Source organism: Anolis carolinensis, chromosome 5 (assembly GCF_035594765.1).
Source record: "Anolis carolinensis isolate JA03-04 chromosome 5, rAnoCar3.1.pri, whole genome shotgun sequence".
Classification (NCBI taxonomy): Eukaryota; Metazoa; Chordata; class Lepidosauria; order Squamata; family Dactyloidae; genus Anolis; species Anolis carolinensis.
The window spans coordinates 77828764-77843741 of record NC_085845.1 but is presented as its reverse complement, the minus strand read 5'-3'; the positions used below and the strand labels follow the sequence as shown (position 1 = coordinate 77843741).

General features: G+C 38.5%; 1 protein-coding gene across 2 annotated transcripts in view; it reads right to left on the bottom strand.

The window, feature by feature from the left end:
* Window positions 1-14978, bottom strand: part of LOC100565311 (gamma-aminobutyric acid type A receptor subunit alpha2) — a 117637-nt gene that overhangs the window by 25064 nt on the left and 77595 nt on the right. For both annotated transcript variants that reach the window (XM_062981629.1, XM_008111659.3), the window contains 3 exons: window positions 13444-13526; window positions 1423-1566; window positions 700-852 (listed from right to left, as the gene is read on the bottom strand). In XM_062981629.1, coding sequence (XP_062837699.1) covers window positions 700-852; window positions 1423-1566; window positions 13444-13526 — 380 coding nt within the window. The remainder of the gene's footprint in view (window positions 1-699; window positions 853-1422; window positions 1567-13443; window positions 13527-14978) is intronic.

Sequence of the window (14978 nt, the reverse complement as noted above, 5' to 3'; positions counted from 1 at the left end):
ACTCTTGTGTAGGTTGACCTCATTCATAAGTCAAAAGTTTGGGGTCAAAATTATGAATTTTGGTATGACCTGTGAATTAATTAAAGGTCATTCTGCAGAGAGGAGAAAGCACCCCTGGCTACCATTGCCATCTCCCCACCCAAGCATTCAAAAAGCTCAGAAGCAGGATTAAAGAAGAGAGAATAAAGGGGGTGAATGCTTATTTTAGGATTAAGTTTTCGCCTTTTGCCATTTTACTCAGAGAAGGAGATGCCTCCTTTTGGGATAGGTGTTAAGTCGCAGTGGTCACATTGACCCATGGACAAACTGACTCAGGTTTTTTGGGTTGATTTTTGAAGAACATTTCTAGACTTATACATGAATCTGTAAGGTAAATCTGTTTTTCAAACACTGAGGCACATTTCTTCTATACTCACCCCTATCTACAGTCAAATTCATCAATTTGCATGCTTCTCTTTCATGTTAATTCACCTCCTAGCTGCCTGGAGTGCTATAGAGTGCTGTAGCCTATACCTGGAAGCAGTGTCGGAAATAACAGTAATTTTCCCCACTGCAAAATGAACTTAAATTTTTAAAAAAGATTGATAAAGAGAATCTGAAAAGAGAGATGAATTAAATGTATTGCAGCTGGCACCTGAAATGCTGGACTGCCTTTAGTGCTAACATACACAACATCCAGGTGTCCATCACAATACGCACCAAACACTGTCCTTGCTGGCACGGATTCTCTGTTCAACCAGAATGACACCTGGGACAGGATGACAGTCATAATGCAGGGGAGATAAGTCTGAATCACAAAATAACCAATCTTCCTCTTCAAATGAAAATGAGCTGTCATTACTGTGTATTCACCTGGAAGAAAATGGATCGAATAAATAAGAATAAAAATGATAGAAATCATTACAAACAAGTCCATAAAAACATGGCAAATTGAGAAAAATAGTTAAAAGAAACAGACAAATGTGCTGCAAATCTGTCAGATCTCTAAAAAGTGCAGAAAGTCATGAAATGGAAATCGGAAGATCAAGGTCCAAAGCTTAGCTCACTGAAGGACTTGGATGAATCCTTTTTTTCTACCTTGTACATTTCACCTTGGAGCCATAAAAAAAACTGCTCATGAAACTTTCTTCAGTTTCAAACGCACTTGATGAACTCTAAAATTGGTTTGTCAAGCAAGATCGCTTGTGAAAATTTTGGATCCTGTCCATGGATTTTTTTTTCTAAAGATTTCAAGCACTATAAAAATGAATGAAAATTTCTTTTCCCTCTCGCTCTCTTCTACGTAAACCCACCTAAGCCTCTTAGGTGTCTTAAATGTTACTACAAAAAACACAATCAAATAGTGGAGCCCATGCAGTAAAATGTTTTGGCAAATAGATAACAATAGGTTGTTTGTTATATCTCTTTTTTCATCCTACATACCTGTGCTAGATTTAGCTGTTTCTTGTCCAATTGTCTGACCTAAGAGATCATACTGATTTAACCTTGAGCCATCTGAAGCCACTTCTACTGAATTAGATGCATTGAAAGTCCACTTGTAGGTCACTTCTGAAGATGTATATGCATCTACAGAAAGGGAAAAAAGACACTTTTGTAATATCAAAAGACCAGAAGTGTTTTGCAATTACTTTTTAATGATATGCATGTCCGTAACCAGAAAAATGGGGAGGGGGGTTGAAACATTTTTTAGCAAATCATGTGTCCATAACACAAAATAATTTAAATTATATTATTCATTCTATATGGACCGGGCTGTGGCGTAGCTGGTTAGTAGCCAGCTGCAATAAATCACTACTGACCAAGAGGTCATGAGTTTGAAGCCAGCCCGGGTCAGAGTAAGCTCCTGACCATAAATAGTCCAGCTTGCTGTTGACCTATGCAGCCGAATGACAGTTGCATCTGTCAAGTAGGAATTTAGTTACCGCTTATGCGGGGAGGCTAATTTAACTAATTTACGACACCATAAAATCTCCAGCAGTATGCGGAAGAGGAGGAAGTTCCATCAAGGACTCAAAGTTGCAGTGGATGATGAAGCAGCAGCTCCCCCTGTGGCCAGAATCGAGCATATCTTCATGAAGCCAAAAACTGGAGTGTTAAATTGCCTCTATGTCTTTCATAGAATCATATCATAGAATCATAGAATAGTAGAGTTGGAAGAGACCTCATGGGCCATCCAGTCCAACCCCCTGCCAAGAAGCAGGAAATTGCATTCATAGCACCCCCGACAGATGGCCATCCAGCCTCTGTTTAAAAGCCTCCAAAGATGGAGCCTCCACCACGGCCCAGGGGAGAGAGTTCCACTGCCGAACAGCCCTCACAGTGAGGAAGTTCTTCCTGATGTTCAGGTGGAATCTTCTTTCCTGTAGTTTGAAGCCATTGTTCCGTGTCCTAGTCTGCAGGGCAGTCTTTGTCTATATGTGGTTGTCTATATGTGTCATTTGTCCAATGGCATTGAATGTTTGCCATTATATGTGCATTGTGACCTACCCTGAGTCCCCTTCGGGGTGAGAAGGGCAGAATATAAATAATGTAAATAAATAAATGAATAAAATATATTTATATAGACTTAATTAAATCAAATTTTTATTTTAGTTACAAAGTTTTAAGTCTAAAAACTTGAAATTGACTCTTAATTGGTAATTTGACGGTTACAAAAGAATACCACAACACCTGTTGGAAACACTTGAAAACTGTGTCAGTGCACTTTGACAGAAATCAGGCTCCATTGATAAACTTTGGTGGACACTCAAGAGCACAAGTCCAGTCAGTCTTTCTTGCTCCATTGTGCTTCTTATGTATGTTTTCAAACGTTTAAGAATTGAAAATGACCTTTCATTTGTAGCTGTTGACACTGGCAATGTTGCAGAAATCTGAATAAGTTCCTTCACATTCAGAAAAAAACCTGTCCATCAGAGACAAGATAGTTTCTCTGCAGGTGCAATATTTTTCCATTTTCTATACCACAGGTCTAACTCTTCCATCAGTATGTCAGTCTCTTGAAATTCTGTACCTATCATTTCCTTCCATTTTGTTGATTAAACAATATCATTTCCTATAGCAGTTTTGTTTTGAATAACTATTCAAATATTTATTTTTCCTTTTATAAGGTCGTTAATTAAATATTCAGAGAAGTTTCATGTTCCATTTTGTTTTGTCTTTCCAATCACGGGTGATTTTGGCATGTTTGGCAGATATCATACATTTTACTATTTCTGCCTATTCTTCATTCCTCTCCTTTACCTCAACTGTGAGGGACAGAAATCAGGCTTTATTCCAATATAATTTTGCCCTATTATTTCCTCTATTACTTTTCTGACTGTGTTCTCATATTTTGAATTTCAGTGCAATCCCATCACATATGTGAAAATGTACCATCTCCCCACACTTATGTCAGCATATATTAGAAATTTTTCCCATAATATGTGCCAATTGTAAGGGGCTTCCATAGTATTTTGTAATTATTTTCCATTATGTTTCTTTGATTCTTAGGTGTTTAAATTTTTAAGTTTTGTCAATCCAAGGCCTGACTAAATTCGCATTAAAGTTTATATCTTGTTTTCAAGATATATTTTGTCTTCTGGATAAGGCTATTAGTTCCGTATACATTTCCCCAATAATTTCTTCTCTTTTTCTATTTTCCAGCTAATAATTCTATCTAATGGGGCATCTGTTGCTTCTTTCTTTTTCATTTCCCGTGTTTTATGGGACAAGCCTAACCATGCTATCCAGTTCTTTACTCCACATTTGTCCTTTATTTTATCCCATTTTTTAAAGTTCTCCAGTGGGTTCAAAGAGGTCTCCAACCTTATTTTCACAGTTTTCTTTCTGGGCCTTTATTAAGTTCCTAAACAGTTTGTCTTTGTTTTCCAGGGTTTCTAATGGAAAGGGATCTGTTTTATTTATTTGTAATTTATTTTGCCATTTCTTCCAAATGTAGTGTTGAGAGTAGGGGGCCAGCTCCTAACTTTTTAAGTTCTTTTTATCAATTTTTCTCCCATAAATTATTCCTTTTTCCAATTGTTTAGTTCTTCTCTAATTTCACACATTTTTGTCCCAATTCCAGTTCTAGTGATCTAGCAAATTTACATGCCTCCAGGGAGGGGTTTCCCCATCTACCCATTTCTTGGGTACTATAAAATATAAAGTTCAAGATTATATTTTTATTTTCTCCTGTTACCCATTTTTTGATGGAGTCCCAGTTCCTGAATAGTTTGATGGGGATATTTACTGGCAGAGTTTGAAATAAGTATAGAAATATGGGTAGGATATTAATCTTATAATTTTTTTGTTTTGTTGTGATATCCTGAAATTTCTTCCTCCAAGTGTTAAGTAATTTGCTTATGTTTTTCCATAAGTGACTGAAGTTTGAATAATGTTATTTAATTTTTTTGGAATATCTCCTCCTACATATTTATATAGTAGATTTCTGATTTTCTGAGGTTAATTGTGAGTCCAAAAATTTTCCCCAAATCCTTAATTATTCTGACTATTGAGGTCAGCGACTCCTTCACCTCGCTTAAAAGCATCATGGCATCATCTGCATAAAGATTGATTTTGACTTCTTCTTTACCCACCTTATATCCTTTAATGGTTTGCTCCTTTCTAATTAAATTTGTTCATTTTTAGACTATTGCATTTCCAATTTCTGAATTCATTATTGTGCTATTTAATTTTAATTGTGACTCTGGGTCTATGTTTTCCTTTAAAAGTCCATCTTGTTCAATTGTATCTTCACCTTCATAAAGTTTCTCATAAAAAGTTGCCATGATTTCACTTATTTTGTTATCTGATGTTCTTAATTGTCCCCTGTCATCTTTTAACTTTAGTATTCTGTTTCTTGCTTGTTTTGTTTTTGTTTTTTATCTTTCTGTTTGTTCTTAAGTTATTAATTCCTACTATAAAGTAGTCTATATTAGTAACTTTGCAGTGTCTATGTGAGTAGAAGGTTGGTGTCAAATCCATTTCACCTATTCTATTATGGGCCTTGATTAGGTTCCATTTTTTAAAGTTGATTTTACCTTCCAGCCCTGGCGGGTTAGTCCCCAAACTTCTTTTTTTCATGTATAGCTCCATATTTAAATCTCCTCAGATGATTACATCTCCCTTGGCGTGTTTTTCAATTTTGGTGAAAGTTATGTTTATTAATCTTAACTGGTTTTTGTTTGGCGTATAGCTGCTTGCAATGGAAATGTCGCTGTTGTTTAGTTTCCCCCTTATCACTATGAGTCTACTTTCTTTTTCTTTTTCCCTAATTAAAATTAATTAGTATCTTCTATTATAATTGCCACTCTTCTGGATTTATTTGTTCCTCTTGATTCATACTGATTATCCCAACTTTTTAGGTTCAACAGTTTCATCTTATCCTTTTTTTGGGGGTCTCCTGAATTGAACATTGTGATATGGATGGTGTTATGGATGATGATGTGAAAGGGAGGAATCCTTTCAAACCCACCTCTGACACCAATTTGCGATAGAGGAATGATTGAATGATGATTGTGATAGTGATGTGATGTTATGATAGCCAATTTGTGTTTGCTGTTTCCTTCCTGCTGAGGGGATTTTTGAGTCTTTTAATCCCTCTAGATTATATATATATCACCTTTATATGAGGGGAAGGATTACAGGGGGTGATCTTTATTTCAAGATCCCAGCCTCTGTCTCTGTAGTTAGGGACTTCTGTGTTGTGGTTCCCTTTCTGAGGTAAATGTGACTATTACTCTTCCCCAATTAGGTGATTTATTAAGGTAACTGCCACCCACGTGAGGCTTTTGAATTATCACCGATGAAATTTGGCTCCACAGACACAGATGAGATGAAATGAGTCAGTTGTTAACAAAGAACAACAAGTTTATTGCGTACAAAGCTTATGGTTGCAGGTTGATTGATTTACTTATGGAACTTTAGATAAACAAGTGGTTTAATAACTCTTATAACCACCACAACAGTAGTCTTTGGTGTAAATCCACTCTCACTCTCCTATTGATGATATAAATTGTAGCGAACTCTAACCTCAGCTGAGCTCCTTAGTGAAGAATGTTCAAACTACAATAAAACTTTCAATTTGATCTACTACCGACCAAATCCCTGATCACTAGTCTTTTCTCAACTAGAGATCTTAACTAGGCTCCCTTTACTTTAGGCCTTGACTAAAGATTTTTGGCCAGGCCTGTCTCCTCAGCCCTTCTTGACTGAAAAGCCTCCAGCCACGCACACACACCCTCTCACTCTGGCTTCCCTTTTTTAAAAACTGCCCTTTTTTTCCTTTTCTTGGCTCCGCCAACTCTTCCTCTGGTGAGCTAGCCAGCTTCGTCTCCTTGGTAACCGCACTACTGTGGATTGAAACAAGATGGCTTCTGTTTCAGCTACTGTTAACTAAACACAAATACATACTCCAACAGTCAAAATTAAACACAATAACTATGACTTCTCCACAAACATGTATTGGCATGCTTTTCCCATAACAATCCACAGAGTTTATACTTTTTGAACAGAGATGAAAGGCCATTAATATTGAGCAACAATATTTTAATTTCATCCATCATAAATTGATTGTTTATATTCTCATCTCTCTTCCCAGGGCCCTCCCCTTATATAAACCCATATTCTAGCTGTGCCCAGCTTCCTATCCCAAAGCTTCCCCTCCTTTGTAACTCTCGACCCCCTCCACAGTGAGGGAGTTGCAAGGAATAAACTCCTTACATTCAACCAGAGAATAGCAAAGGGCAAGGACCCTGCTTCAGCCCCTCCCATCTGTTGGATACCTCATAACCCATATAACACCCTTCTATGCTACTAACCTTTTTATTCTTTTTAGTATCAGTGCATACTTCAACACCTATCCTCCCTTTATCCCCTCTCCTAATCTCTTCCCCTTAACACCACCCTCTTCCCTATTACTATTTCCAAATCTTCCACAACTCTTATATTTCTTACTAAATTTCCAACCATTTCCCCCAAGTTTTATACCTTGACAATACAGTAAAACCCCACTCGTCCGAGCCCCGCTCGTCCGAGCCTCCGTGCAATCCGAGCGGGTGAACGGGGAGGGCCGCAAAGGCCCTGCCCGGTCACCTGCTCACTGGCGTGCGTGTTGCTAGGTAGATAGCAAGCTACCTAGCAACACGCACGGGGCACCTCCCAAGGGGCGAACGCCCCCTGCATGTTGCTAGGTAGTTCGCTATCTACCTAGCAACATGCACGACTGGCTCCTTCACCACGCCAGGCACCGGTGCTGCCGGCCCGCGGCATGACGAAGGAGCCGAGGCACAGGCGGTTGGGTGAATGGGGAGGGCTTTTAAGGCCCTCCCTCTTCACCTGCTCAATGGCTGGCCCAAACGCCCGCCAAAGGGAGAAGTTTCCTCTCCATTCGGCGGGTGCTTGGACCCAGAGAAGCGGCAAGCTCCCCTGGATCCAAACCGCGGCCATGGAGGCTTCCCCTCCCTTTGGCTGCAGCCTGGATTCAGGGGAGCTTGCCACTCCTCTGGATCCAAACCGTGGCCGAACTGAGAGGAAGCCTGGTAATCCAAGTGACCAAGCTGAGGTCCGCCCGTTTAACTCGGACTACCGGGGTTCTACTGTAATAATGTTTCTGAATACCATCTCCTTATTTTGAAAATTAGACTGACATATTCCTATTTTTGCTGGTGGTTATTACTTCTTTCCTTTATATAATTAATATATATATATTTGCAGATACCAATGGACACATCTATCTACACATCTGCAGGGACAGTCATTCACAACCTATGTAGATGGGTTCTTACTCTTGAGATGCTAAATCAGGTCAAGATGTAGATTAAAGAGACTTGGTTCACTGTAGAGTGTCTGCAAATGCACCCCAGGAACCAGCTGGAGGCTGATTGTGGATCAATTTAATTCAATTTTTTTTCTATCTCATCTGGTGGAATGTGCTGATAAGAAGCAGTCTGAAATGGTCTCCAGCACTATCCTAGGACTGTTCCACACAGTCATATAACCCAGAATATCAAAACAGAAAATTTCACAATATCTGCTTTGAGCTGGATTATCTGAGTCCAAACTGACATATATTCCAGTTCAAAGCAGATAATGTGGGATTTTATTCAGCTGTGTGGAAGGGACCCCAGACTCCCTGCTCTTTTACTGCCATCTTACAGAGCCTATTCTTGTTAAAGCACTGCTGTTCTTCAGTACTAGGGACCCCCCCCCCCCATGCACTCATGCATGTGCCTGCCTTTATCTCTGCAAGCTCCTTGTCAGAGAAGGCAGACAACAGTAATCCTGCATTCAAGGGCTGCCAGGATTACAAATACCTTGTTCCTCACCCTCTTCCTTTTTTCTTTCCATATCAGGGATCCAGAGAGATGGAAATGGTTTTTAGCAGCCTTGTTTGTCTGATGGAAGTAGTCGGCCTTTCCTGGGTCCTTACCTATGTGAGCTTGAAATCCACAAATATAGAACTATATAAAAATTCTTTGGAATGTGAAATTATTTGTTTAAATATGTTTATCTCATATAGCAAATGAATGCCATCATTTTATTATCATACTTAGGCTATGCCTATTTAGAAAGTTTTCTAGAAATCTCAATTCTATGAAGAAGACTATATATATATATAGTTGATATTATCATGTTTTCCATGAAATATGGTAGTTATATTTTCATTTCATCACATTGAATTGGTTCTGTCAAACCAAGTTATCAGGTTTGAATTATGGAGGTACTATGGAAAGTGTACCAGAAAGCATTCTTCCTAAGACATAGTAAAGATAAGGTAGAAATACTTAAAATGATATATGAATAATGCAACCTATGCCGCAGGGCAACCATTTTTCAGATAGAATCATAGAATCATAGAATAGTAGAGTTGGAAGAGACCTCAGGGGCCATCCAGTCCAACCCCCCGCTAAGAAGCAGGAAATCACATTCAAAGCACCCCTGAAATCCGACATAGAATATGCATCGTTTTTCATTTTGTCATGTTGACAGAGTGGATCACCTGAGTCTAAATTCATCCCTCCACTCTTTGATTAAGAGACCATTCTGGAGTAGGTAGGTTTTTAATAGGATGTATTAAGTTACTAATAACTAAGAGCCATCCACCTAGTTCAGACATAACACCAAAATATTATTTATTCTGCAAACCACGATTTGTGTCACAGATATATCAGCTAATCTGTAGTTTGTGTAGTTTATCTCTCCTTTTTGTCAAAGGATCTGCACCTGATCTTATCATCTTGTCATTGTCCAGTAGTTAAAATGGGGAGGAGGAGCTAGGAGTTGCTTGTTCAGAGATTTACAGCCAGTCTCAGCCAATGTCAAATTCATTCCACGTTTAACCCAGCATTCCTTTTACAGAAAAATAATGGAAACAAAGATTGTTGTTATATTTATTTCCACAGCGCCTTTCTCCCAAAATTAGAACTCAAGTCAGATTACAATTTGAAAAGAACAATACAACAAAAAACATTAAAATGTGACCATTAAAATGGAAATAAATTGTTCTCAGTGTTCAGAACGATTCAGAACCACACTTAAAAATGAAATGTAATTAAAAAGCTTTAAAAGCTAACAGCATAGTTTCAAACAACACAGTACCCTTTAAACAATTCTTTCAAAATATTCTATATTAAAAGCCTGTTGAAATAAAACAGATCTTGCCTGCAACCATGTTCAGATGGTGATGTCCCCTTCCACACAGCTGTATAAAATCCACATTGAACTTGATTATACAACAGTGTGGACTTAGATAATCCAGTTCAAAGCAGATATTGTGGATTATTGGCCTTCATCTTCTGGGTTATATGGCTATGTGGAAGGGCCCTGAGAGAAAATTCACATGTGGTTGATTCTCATTTTAAAAGAACTCAGTATTTTCCTCACAGAAATCAGCTTCTTCTGTGCAGAAAATGCCATCCATTCATCACTTTATTTATATCCAACTTTTAAAGCAACAACAACTAGAATTAAAGGTGGCTTACAAGAAGCAGAAAATAACAATAAAAGCACATATCATTATCAGAGATGCCTCTTTTCTGAAATAGTGAGTATATGTATACTGCAGTTAGACATTACCAGAAGCTCTTTTGATCATATCATGGCCGCATCCTATGGAATCCTGGGTGTTGTGGTTTGGTGAAGCACTAGAGCTCTTGGACTGTGTACACTATAAATACCACTAAACTACCCTAAAAATTAAACCCTGAGAGGATATAGCGGAAGACCCCTAAGCTCTTGCAAAATGAATTGGCATCCTTAAAGTTATAATGGAGCCAAGGGCATTAAAACTCACCTTGAAAATAGAAGAGATTCTGCATGAAAAGAACCAGGAGATGCATGGTGGGTCCAGTCACCATGCTAATTTCCCCTGACAATAGTGCTGCTTCAAGGTAATGCTAGAAATTGATGGATCAAATAACCCAGCCCCTTTTCAAGCAGACGTGTAGTGCTTATTCATAGTGCACCCTGACAGAATACTAGAGTGCTGGCTCTCTTTGGGCTGAAAATTTTAAATTGAATTTCTGACCTAAGATGCTAATATATATGGTATTAGTTTCAGAGAGCAAAAAATGAATTCGCCGGCAGCAGCAAAAACGTTTTGTCAGTTTGCTCAATGCTCATATGTTTTACCACAGTACATAATGAAAATTCCCACAGTTAGTAAAACTAGATTCAAAGTGTATGAGTTTACCGAATAACACTAGTGCTATCTTTACTTGGACCTTATTGCATGACATTGTGACTCTCTTGGTGCTTTACCATGTTGTACTGTTATTGATCCACTTGGAAAACTCTTATGCATGAAATAACCCATTAATGGCACCCTGTCCTGCTATAGGTGTAAATGAGTCTTTCTACTTTGTTATGAAATTGGGAGCATAATAAGTGAGGTGTCAGCTGGGAGGGCAACTGCCAAGCAAACCACTGTGCAATCTGGTATATTTTTCATTTTTAAAAAAGATAAGGGGACAAGCACAATTGCATAATTCTGATATGCAGGCAGTCCCCGGGTTATGAACACGATAGGTTCTGTGGGTGTTTTCTTAAGTTGAATTTGTATGTCAGCTGGAACAGATACATTTTTAAGTGTAACTCCAGCCAATACCACCCCCCATTTTTGGACAGCATAACATGACACCCCTGTAATGTTTGTTTTGCTGCCTGTGCCCTTATTGAGAATCTATCACCTCATTTTCTGTCCCTGTGACAATTTGATTTTGGGTTGTTATGGAAACAAGGTGATAATGCTTCAGTTGATACACTTTTTTCCCATGATGACTCTTTCAGTAATGAATTTTCTTTCCTAGGGATAAATTTCCTCTCAATTCCTGTTGTCACACACCCCCATTTATTACTAGGCATTGCATGTGCCAGATGTTTGCAACTTGGGGACTGCCTGTAATCCTATTAAGGATTAATGTTCAGCGAGACTACAGAGTTCAGGAAAAGTCTGAAGAAGAAATAAATATTACCAAAAAATCTCATGTATAAGTCATATTTATGTATAAGTTTAGGGCAGGTTTGGGGGCCAGTTAGGGTGGTGGTGTTAAAGCACTGAGCTGCTGAATTTGCAGACCGAAAGGTTGCAGGTTCAAATCCCGGGAGCGGAATGAGCGACCGCTGTTAGGTCCAGCTTCTGCCAACCTAGCAGTTCGAAAACATGCCAATGTGAGTAGATCAATAGGTACCATTCCGGTGGGAAGGTAACGGCGCTCCATGCCGTCATGCTGGCCATATGACCTTGGAGGTGTCTACGGACAACGCCGGGTCTTCGGCTTAGAAATGGAGATGAGCACCAACCCCCAGAGTCAGACATGACTGGACTTAACATCAGGGGAAAACCCTTTTTACCTTGAGGACCAAAATTATGAATTTTGTTATAACCCATGAATAACTCAAGTGGCAAACCACGGAGATGGAAAAGTACCAATGTTACATTGAGGAACAATGGCCCCTGTCTACATTGCCATTTCCCCACCCAGAAGCAGCACTACCACAGAGAGAATACTGAGGAATTGTGCAATTACAACTTCCTGGTTTTTTTTTAAAGATAACATTAGTCATGGAGCAAATGACAGACAAAGAGTGTAGTATAAAAGGTATGGTTGTATTTTAAGTGTGTGTAAGCAAACACAAGGATTTTCATTAAAATACAAATTCAGAAGAAGCAGTTTTCAAAAAGAAACACCTAAAATAACTGACTAGTGTAATATGCGCTCTAGTTTCATATTCCAGTTTGTTGGCCAATTACAAGTCATGGCTTGATTTTTCAGGTATCACAATAAATCACTGTGTCACACCCTCATCGTTTGGTGCAATGTCTGAACATAAGCTTGTGTTTTTAAAAAGAAAATTAAAATATAAATGAAATAAACAAACCTTACATTTAGAGGCCCCTTAACAACCAAATGTTATGGATTAGCAAAAGGAGATGCACTCTCACATTACTACCAACAATGAAATTAATTATTTCACTTACTATGTATTTTATCAGTAGAATTAATTTTGTTCCTTGAAAAAGTAAATCAGTTGTCTAGCTAATCTTGTCCAACAGTTTTATCTTATGATATTTAGTTCTTAATAACGATTAACTGTCTTACACTCTGTCTGAGGCAAGTTATGTCACATATATTTTAAATAAATAGGATACTCTAGAATTAAAAATGAAGCATCTCATATCTCGAAGAATGTAACAAATCTCACATGATCTGCATATAATTTGAGAAGAATGGGCACAAAGCTAGGGAGAAAGGGAGTGATGCAAAAGACATGTACAAAATCTAATGATCTAATTTAGAGAATCTTTTTCTCTAAATTAGCAAAAATGATGATATACAATGCAATCCTGTGTAAGCGAACTCAAAAGTAAGCCTTATTGTGTTCATTGGAGCTTCTTTCAGGCAAGTGTCCACTGACCATCAGGCTTAAGTACACTTTTGACTAAATAATTGACTTGTGCCAATTTAAATATACAATACAGTTCTAACAACACCTTTTAATTTGTCAAAGAGTTTGCCTGTTATAGCTTTCATTGATGAAGAAAGAAAATTAATTTTAAAACAAACTTCATATTGGGTAACCCAATATAACTTTCAAAAGTATCATTTATCATACATATGTGCTTACTTTGTTTCTAAAGTATTTTAGATATGTAAAACTGTATTGATCTCGGTGTTGAACTAACAACACTGTCACACTGTTACTATAATATCTATTGATGCCATCATATGAGGGAAAGCTGCAAGTATATTTATGATGAATTAGACAATAGCATCTTTTAAAACAAACACAGGGTGAGCTAATACATTAAACGTGAAAAGCACTAAAATGAAATTTAAAAACTCAGACTCAGAATATATAACGTAGCACAATGTTGTTGAAGCATATATAAATTTGTGCAATGAAACAATGCCTTGTATTAGATATTTAATAGCTATAGGCTAACTGAAGAGTCATGTTACTTACAGCTGCCAAATTTCAATGGACATGAGTGAGCATCCATAGGGAAGTCTTCTAAGTGCATTGGACACTCGGCCTGGACTGTGAGCCTAGAAGGCAAAAGACCACGATATGCTTGCTTGCTGCTAAGAGGTAACAGAAATCAGTTTCACAAAAATTATTCCAATCACAAAGTAATATGTAAAAGTAATAAAAACTTTTACAGCCTCTGAGGATGCCTGCCATAGATGTGGGCGAAATGTCAGGAGAGAATACTTCTGGAACATGGCCACACAGCCCAAAAGACATACAACAACCCTGTGATCCCGGCCATGAAAGCATTCGACAACACAATAAAAACTTAATTTACTATTTCTCAGAATTTATTTTTCTTTAGTCCTTCACAGAGCTTTGAGCGATGTAAAAAGAACTAATGTAATGTTGTGCTGAAGTGAACTGTAATAAAATAAGGTAAGCCAATATTTTGGGACCCTTTTTAGTCATGCAGAATTTTGGCAACAGAAAAACTTAACACAGTTTCAAACCGAAACTGAAGAAAATGATTTCGCTATGCAGATTATTACATAAGAAATCCTGGAACCAGTTTGGGGCCTGGATGGTGATTACACAACCCACAGAGCACTGATGTGCATTAAGGACTTTTCCCACATGCCTTTGAATGGGTTTGTTGTTTGGCTGCCGAAGTTTAAAGCTAGCTTTGACCTGAATTGAATGGTCACTGCTAAGGATAAGGTTTCAATGAGCTGTACTCTTAATTATTAAAAACTTTCCTCTCTCTCTCCCTCTCCCTCTCCCTCTCCCTCCCTCTCTCTCTCTCTCTCTCTCTCTCTCTCTCTCTCTCTCTCTCTCTCTCTCTCTCTATATATATATATATATATATATATATATATCATCTGTTGGTTGCTTTGTTAAGATAACTAGTAGGCTTGCTCAAAAAATTCGATTTCCCCGTTTGTCGTTAGTAATTTGTTAGTTTTGTCGCTTTTGAAGCGATATTCGACCTGGATTGTCCCATCGTGTGGATCCTGCGGTTTCGAACTGTGATAGGCCCTTTTTCTGATGTCGTCGGTTTTTTTCGTTAGGAAAGCAAGCATTTGCAAATCACCCAAACTTGTTTCAGTGCACTGGGGCAACCTATCATGTTGTTTCCACCTTGTGGCCAATCAGAGAGCACGTTTAACTCAGGGGAGGGGCTTGTACGTCCTGAATGAAAAGAGCCTGCAGGGAGCCTCGTGGCTCATTTGCACCGGGGATCTGGAAAGGGTGGTTGGGTTGGCTAAATGGCTAGCTTTGAGTGAGATTCCAGGCAGGCAGGCAAGATTTTAGTGCTGCGTCACAGCTTCCTTGGCTGAGCTTGATCCAAAGAAGACCGGGAGAAAGGGTGGGTGAGGAGGGAAAAAGGGGTGGGTGTTTGGGGAGGAGGGTGTTTTTTCAAAGGGCCTGTGGGCCTTTTTTCCCCACCAGCTTGGCGTTTGCCATTTGCCCACCAGCCCTGCAACTTTTCTGCTGCGCCATATTGTCTGGTGCTGGGTGGGCTTTTT